The sequence below is a fragment of the Bombina bombina genome, chromosome 5, assembly GCF_027579735.1.
Source record: "Bombina bombina isolate aBomBom1 chromosome 5, aBomBom1.pri, whole genome shotgun sequence".
Classification (NCBI taxonomy): Eukaryota; Metazoa; Chordata; class Amphibia; order Anura; family Bombinatoridae; genus Bombina; species Bombina bombina.
In genome coordinates this window covers 1,137,469,477-1,137,478,109 of record NC_069503.1, presented here as the reverse complement: position 1 = coordinate 1,137,478,109, position 8,633 = coordinate 1,137,469,477, and the positions used below count along the sequence as shown (strand labels likewise).

Here is an 8,633-nt window from a genome sequence, read left to right as displayed (position 1 = left end):
AAAATTGCATGTCATGGAGGGGGGTCTACCCTGTATATATTCATAATTAAATAAGTGGCCCAATGGTTATTAACCCTTTACAAAATATGTTACTTATTAAAAAATGGTAATTACAGCACCAATGCCAGTGTTGGCATCAATTTCTGTGCCCAAAATACCATTGGGCCAGGCTAAAAACAACTGCATGTCATGGAGGGGGATCTACCCTGTATATATTCATAGTTAAATCAGTGGCCCAATGGTTATTAACCCTTTGAAAATATCAGTTACTTATTCAAAATAGTAATATTAGTATTGGTGCCAACGTATGCCCTTTTTCAGTTTGTATATTCAATTGTTGTATTAAGGGATTCCACCTCTGTGTAACTACATTATATGAATCAAATTATTATTTAAAGAAAACTTTCCTTTTTATTTTAAAGTCCATTTAAACCAGTCTGACAAAAAATTTGAATAAGAAACCAACTTTCATGAATAAGAAACAGAATTTTACGAATAAGAAACAATCTTACAAATAAGAAACCAACCTCCTTGTCGTGTATTACTTGAGATAAATAGTTACAGAGCAGAGCTCACCTAGTGCTGTATGTGGGAGTGAGAGTGAACTGGGCGCCTCCCCCCGTACTGTGAGAGTAGTAGAACCAGGAAGTGACAGGAATGGCTCGGTAGGCCCGGTGGGTCACGGACATGGCGACTGATTCCAGCCAGCTGCCTACTGTGCTGTTGTCCGTGCGAGCCTGGCGGGAGAGTCCAGGCCGGGAGGAGCTGATGCTGCAGCTGAGTGTGGAGCCGGAAAATGCCAGAGACTTTAGGCTGTCTGTGCGGAGGTTAGAGGCGGCCCGCGGCCTGGGGAGTACGGTAAGTTGGGGGCGTCCTGTGTAACTGGAAATAGTTACTTTATGCACACACTATATGTACCCCATATATTGCCCACATGAACTCATTTGTGTGTACTTGTGCCGACTTTATTACCTACTGGCACTGCCAGGGAAAGCTGGTGTAGCACTCCTGCCAAGAACAGCACGTATCTTACTTTCCTATGTCACACAGTGTCAGAGACTCAAGGGACTAGCACCCCACTATATCATTCCCTCCCTGTCAGGAAAGGACTTGTACCCCACTATATCATTCCCTCCTTGTCACTGACAGGAAGGGACTTGTACCCCACTATATCACTCTCTGTCATAGGAAGTGCCTAGTACCTCACTAAACTAGTACCCCACTATATCATTCCCTCCCTGTCACTGACAGGAAAGGACTTGTACCCCACTATATCATTCCCTCCCTGTCAGGAAAGGACTTGTACCCCACTATATCATTCCCTCCTTGTCACTGACAGGAAGGGACTTGTACCCCACTATATCATTCCCTCCTTGTCACTGACAGGAAGGGACTTGTACCCCACTATATCACTCTCTGTCATAGGAAGTGCCTAGTACCTCACTAAACTAGTACCCCACTATATCATTCCCTCCCTGTCACTGACAGGAAAGGACTTGTACCCCACTATATCATTCCCTCCCTGTCACTGACAGGAAAGGACTTGTACCCCACTATATCATTCCCTCCCTGTCACTGACAGGAAAGGACTTGTACCCCACTATATCATTCCCTTCCTGTCACTGACAGGAAGGGACTTGTACCCCACTATTTCACCCTCTGTCATAGGAAGTGCCTAGTACCTCACTAAACTAGTACCCCACTATATCATTCCCTCCCTGTCACTGACAGGAAGGGACTTGTACTGCACTATATCACCCTCTGTCATAGGAAGGGGCTTGTACTGCACTATATCACCCTCTGTCATAGGAAGGGACTTGTACTGCACTATATCACCCTCTGTCATAGGAAGGGACTTGTACTGCACTATATCACCCTCTGTCATAGGAAGGGACTTGTACTGCACTATATCACCCTCTGTCATAGGAAGGGACTTGTACTGCACTATATCACCCTCTGTCATAGGAAGGGGCTTGTACTGCACTATATCACCCTCTGTCATAGGAAGGGACTTGTACTGCACTATATCACCCTCTGTCATAGGAAGGGACTTGTACTGCACTATATCACCCTCTGTCATAGGAAGGGACTTGTACTGCACTATATCACCCTCTGTCATAGGAAGGGACTTGTACTGCACTATATCACCCTCTGTCATAGGAAGGGACTTGTACTGCACTATATCACCCTCTGTCATAGGAAGGGACTTGTACTGCACTATATCACCCTCTGTCATAGGAAGGGACTTGTACTGCACTATATCACCCTCTGTCATAGGAAGGGACTTGTACTGCACTATATCACCCTCTGTCATAGGAAGGGACTAGTACTGCACTATATCACCCTCTGTCATAGGAAGGGACTTGTACCCCACTATATCACCCTCTGTCATAGGAAGGGACTTGTACCCCACTATATCACCCTCTGTCATAGGAAGGGACTTGTACCCCACTATATCACCCTCTGTCATAGGAAGGGACTAGTACCTCACTAAACTAGTACCCCACTATATCATTCCCTCCCTGTCACTGACAGGAAGGGACTTGTACTGCACTATATCACCCTCTGTCTTAGGAAGGGACTTGTACCCCACTATATAAACCTCTGTCAGTTACAGAAAGGGACTTGTACCCCACTATATAAACCTCTGTCAGTTACAGAAAGGGACTTGTACCCCACTATATCACCCCCTGTCACCGACATATACCCAACTATATCACTCTATCACTTACTGAAAGGAACTTGTACTCCATTATATAACTCTGACACTTACAAGAAAGTATACCAAGACAACAAAGCACATTAGATATAATTAAATTAGAATGTTATTTAAAATGTATGCTCTGTCTGAATAATGTAAAAAAAGGGTTTAGTGTTGTTTTATGATCTCACCTGTTGTTACAACAAGCACATGTACTGTATCGCCTGACTACTTACTATATTTACTCTGAATCATCACCTGCTTTGCCAGGAAAGAAATTATGTTTATCTCACTATCACTAACAGCCTATTCTTATATGGTCTATGACCTTAAAGGGACAGTCTACACCAGAATTGATATTGTTTAACAAGATAGCTAATCCCTTTATTACCCATTCTGTTATATAAATACACTTTTTACCTCTCTGATTACCTTGTATCTAAGCCTCTGCAGACTGCCCCTTATTAGAAAAGTGTTTCACAGTCAGCCAAGGGTTTTCCCTATTACTACTATTCCCCTAGCAAAAATAAATAAATACAATTAAAAAAATATATATTTCTCCAGCAGGAATTCTTCAACAATCTCAAGCCACGGGTACCAGGGTGTGGGACTAGAATTATATATAGAAGAAAAGGACCAGACTTCTCTTGATTTAACACATTATGCCTTTAATGTGATGTGTCATGGTGTGAGTATCAAGAAATGTCACATTCATGGTGTGTTAAATTAAGAAGGTGTGTGTGTGTGTGTATATATATATATATATTCACATTGGTGCCAAGAAAATTACTGTCGTACATTTTTGACAAATTTGTCAAGCCTTGCTCTATACCCCATCTATCAGTTTGAGATAGCGCTATGTTTGGACATCCTGAACGCTTTCTAAACTCCTGCAAGGTGACCATTTATCCCCCATAGCTGTTATGAACAGTCTGCCTAGAGTAAACATGGCATTATTGCTCCTGCTTGCAATGTTTTCTCTATGGTACCTAAAACTAAGTTCAATTGAGGCCTGAGCAGCTGTTAGAGTTCACTTTATTTAATCACTTGTTTTATGTGTGTGGCACCTTGCAGCGTGGCTCAAAAGTACAAGGAACCCATTTATTTTTTCATGATTCAGAGAGAGCATGCAATTATAAACAACTTTCTAATTTGTTTTGTTCTTTGTAGAAAAGCATACCTAGGTAGGCTCAGTAGCTAATTATTGGAGGCTGCACATATATGCCTCATATTATTGGCTCACCCTTTTGCATTACTGTTTCCTCAAAAAAGAATACCACGAGAATTAAAGGGACACTGAACCCAAATTTTTTCTTTCCTGATTCAGATAGAGCATGCAACTTTCTAATTTACTCCTATTATCAATTTTTCTTCAGTCTCTTGGTATCTTTAAAACCAAGAATGTTAGTATAGATGCCGGCCCATTTTTGGTGAACAACCTGGGTTCTTGCTGATTGATGGATAAATGCACCCACCAATAAACAAGTGCTGTCCATGTTTTAAACCAAAAATGGTCTCGCTCCTTAGCTTAGATGCCTTCTTTTTTAAATAAAGATAGCAAGAGAACAAAGAAACTGATAATCGAAGCAAATTAGAGAAAGTTGTTTAAAATTGAGTTTTCTATCTTTTGGATTTAATTTCACGTCAAGTAGCTTGTTTTTGGTATAGACTAGGAGGAATTTGCAAGCTGTGAGCTCTCTAACAAGTCTCACAAAGCATATGTGCGTAAGATCACAAAAGTAATGTAGTATATAGCGCCACAAGAGCAAATGCACAAGCTCACTAAAAAACCATGACCTAACTTAATCGTAAATAATGGACATAAAAGAGGGGATATAGGAGTGTAGGAAATGTACAAAGCATGCCAAGAGGACATTGTAAGCTAGAAAATAATAGTACATTTAAAGGGACATGAAACCTAAAGATTTTCTTTCATGATTTAGACAGAACATACAATTTTAAACAACTTTCCAGTTGACTTCTATTATTAAATTTGCTTCATTCTCTTGGTATTATTTGTTGAAGGAGCAGCAATGCACTACACATGGGTGAGCCAATGACAATCAGTATAAACAACCAACCACCAGTCAGCAGCTAGAACCTAGGTTATTTGCTGATCCTGAGTTAGCTAGATAAACCTTTCAGCAAATGATAACAAGAGAAAGAAGCTAATTAAATAATAGAAGTAAATTGGAAAGTTGTTTAAAATTGTATGCTCTAATTATGGCTTTACTGTCCCTTTAAGTGTCTTAAAACAAAATGCTCTATCTGAATTGTGCATCTTTAATTTTGACTTTCCTATCCCTTTAAAAACCTTTTGCTTTGGTGTAAAATATTGTGCTTTGTCCCACATTCTCTAGAAAGGCCAACACTCAAATTCTGTAAGTGAGAAATGCTGTAAATCAAGTAACTGGTTTGGGCATTTTGCAGCAGTTTGAAAACCTAGGTTTTAAGCTTTGCTGTTTGGTCTCTAGGGAGCGCGGGAAAAAGTAAAATTTGTGCACAACAGCAAGATGTGTTTAAAGGGACACTGAACCCATTTTTTTTCTTTCATGATTCAGATAGAGTGTGAAATTTTAAGCAACTTTCTAATTTACTCCTATTATCAATTTTTCTTCGTTCTCTTGCTATCTTTATTTTAAAAGCAGGAATGTAAATCTTAGCTGCCAGCCCATTTTAGGTTCAGCACCATGGATAGAGCTTGCTTATTGGAGACTGACTTTTACCCACCAATAAGCAAGCATAACCCAGGTTCTCAACCAAAAATGGGCCGGCTCCTATACATCACATTCCTGCTTTTTAAATAAAGATAGCAAGAGAACAAAGAAAATTTGGTCATAGGAGTAAATTAGAAAGTTGCCTAAAATTGCTGCTCTATCTGAATCATGAATAAAAAAAAATGTGTGTTTAATGTCCCTTTACTGCATCACACGTTATGTGCACCTCACAAGCTACTCGTACACATTGTGCCTAATGCTGTGAAAGACAAAAAGGGAATTAAAGGCATTATACTGAAGTAGGCTTAGGAGTGTGCATGTGTCTTGAGCACTACATGACCGCATTGTTTGTAACATGCACTATCCTGAACTTACCTAAGTATGCTCCCATGGAAAGGAAAATTTCAACAAAGGATTCTAAGAGAGAGATGGAAATAAATCAGATTGTTTTCAGTGCAGAGTTTAAAACGTTTTTATGTTTTACTTTCTAAGATGTAAATGTTTATTTACCTTTTTGTTGATTTTTTTTTTTTTTAAAAACTTAGTTTTTATTGGTTTTCAAGCATACATTTAACAATATATCAGTGCCTGTTCAGATTCATATTGTACAGGTGAAGAATTACAGTGTACATAGGAGTTGGTATTTGTGAGTGTTTTAGGGTAAGTTCATTGACAGTTGCTTGTTTTCGGGAAACGGTGATGGATCAGTTTGTTTCCGGGTTTAAGGTTCCAGGAATGATACGTCTTTTACTCAGGTGTATTCAGAGAGAGATCTTGATGTTATATAAGCGTTCAAACAATTATAACATAGTATAAACTAAAGCTGCAACAACTAATCTGCATAATCGATTATGAAAATAGTTGTCAACGAATCTCATAATCGATTAGTTGGTTTGTGCACAGCACCAGCTGCTTTACTCCAATAAGCTCCTGCACATGGTATTTTGTTTTATGGTTATGCCTTTAGCCTAAAGGACATCTACAGACATTTTACTTTTCACTTTTTCAGGACAGTATAAGTTTCTTTTTAAGTTTACATCTACTCCTGTCTTATCTGCAACCCAGAAATAATAGGAGTCATCATTTGGATTGTTTATATTTAATCAGGTGATTTGAGACTATGCTTTGTATGATATAGTGCTGAGCTTATTATTTACACCTAGCCCTAGATTGATGGCATTTGTTATATGAATTGATGCCACTATTACCTGTTTGCACAATTTTTAGGGGATCCCTTGCTATTGCTGATTTTATACACTCTGTAGATAAATGTGTAAGGCTGTGTCCTGTTACTGATATATTGGGGCTAATTTACCAATCACTGACATGATATGCTGTAGCGTTTCATGTCCGACAGACATCGCTGAATGCCAACAGCATACTCTGTCGGCATTTAACATTACACACGCAGTTCACCAGAACTGCTTGTGCAATGCCGCTCCCTGTAGATTTGCGCCCAATTAGCTGCTAGCAGGGGGTGTCAATCAGCCCGATCGTATAGAATCCGGGCGGATTGCAGACCGCAGCCTCAGAGGCAACTGACCAGTTATTGAGCAGCGGTCTTAAGACCGCTGCTTCATAACTGTTGTTTCCGGCGAGCCTGAAGGCTCTCGCGGAAACAGGAGTATCAAGTTCCATTCTTTAGCCTTTTTTGCCTTTTTTATATTTTTAATGAAATGGAATATGTACCAAATTCAACCTCTGTAAGTATATATCTTATTTTAAGAGTTGACTAGATATGTTTCCCCTAACATTATAGCTGGTTGTTTACCATTTCATATAGATATTCAAAATATTTTTATGTCATAATGAAGTCCAGGCTTACTTTAAGAGGCCCCATGCATTGGTGGAGAGCTAACAAACATAAATAGCCCACCTTGGTGAAATTGGCAAAACCCTACTTATGCATCTCAGGCATCTCAACACCATCTGAGCACCTCTCCCCTGCTGCAGGCAAAATAGCTTGCAAACAAAGTAAGCCAGCCTCAGCCAGGAGCAGGTGGACATGTTAACATTTTTGCATATCAATGCAAAGTTTCTGAAAGAGTGAATAACAGAATGTTATAAATGGTGGTAGTCTACCACTTACTAGTTCTATCTCTTTTCAGTTTGTGGATTTATTTTGCTTAATTATAAAAGTTTGTTCAGCTACTTAAAAAATTGGACCAACAATTCTGTTAATGTAACGTTTTAGTATGAAGTTTATATTTATAACACTCAGTATGTGGATTTTATTTTAAATAAAGAAAACATAATTTTTTATTTATACAATTAGTCGATTAATCGAAAAAATAATCGACCAATTAATCGAATATGAAAATAATCGTTAGTTGCAGCCCTAGTATAAACAATAAAGAAACATGTGGACTCATATAAGCAGGTTCAATTTCCTATTTAATAATTTCTAATATTACCAGTATAGTGTGTTGTTTGTCTCAATCAGGTTTTACAATTATGGGAGAATTACAAACCAGGAGGCAGGTCTGATGTAGTGTTTCGATCTCTTAAAGATTCCCAATAAAATTTGACATCTTAAGAATAATGGGAGTTTATTACGCTTATAATATCTGTATTGCTCTAGGGCAGAGCTTTCCAAACTTTTTATGTTGGTGACACACTTTTTAGACCTACATCATTTCGCAACACAGTAATTCAGTTGTACTGGCAAACAGGAGGTTAAACTAACTAACTTGTTTTAAGAGATACGGACACATACATAAATGATATAATAACGAAAGTTTAACACCACCAATAGCTACTTACTATTTAAATCGGATGTATGAGGTTGATGGGATGAACACAGTTTCTGTATATTTAGTGGAATATTAGATAAAGACACTCACATTTCATCATCAAGCATTTTTAAGCTTCCACTTCCTATCCATATATCAACAGCAGGAGCAGCAATGCACTACTGGGAGCTAGTTGCAAAAAAAACCCCTCTGACTTCAGCTCAGCGTTTAAGCTGCCGCCCTCAGAGCTCGGTGAGTCCGATTGACTACTGCCCGCGCTGCAAACACACTGCTGTCCCACTCACTGACTACACATGCAGTCACAAGCCGATTTAGGAGACTACACGTGCAGTCAGGAGCCAATGTGCTGCCAATGGGAATAGTTTCAGTTCCCACTGATCTGCGCCAATAGGTTAAGATGATCTGTGACCCCCTAGGTATCAATCACGTGTCAACCATGTGATATGCGAAGCAGGCAGGCAG

At 39.2% G+C, this 8,633-nt stretch overlaps 1 protein-coding gene across 1 annotated transcript in view; it reads left to right on the top strand.

Moving 5' to 3' along the window:
• Positions 1-606: 606 nt before the first annotated feature.
• LOC128661190 (ranBP-type and C3HC4-type zinc finger-containing protein 1) overlaps positions 607-8,633 on the top strand; it is a gene marked incomplete in the record, with an annotated part of 490,387 nt that continues 482,360 nt past the window's right edge. The window contains 1 exon segment of the mRNA XM_053715433.1: positions 607-858. Coding sequence (XP_053571408.1) covers positions 688-858 — 171 coding nt within the window.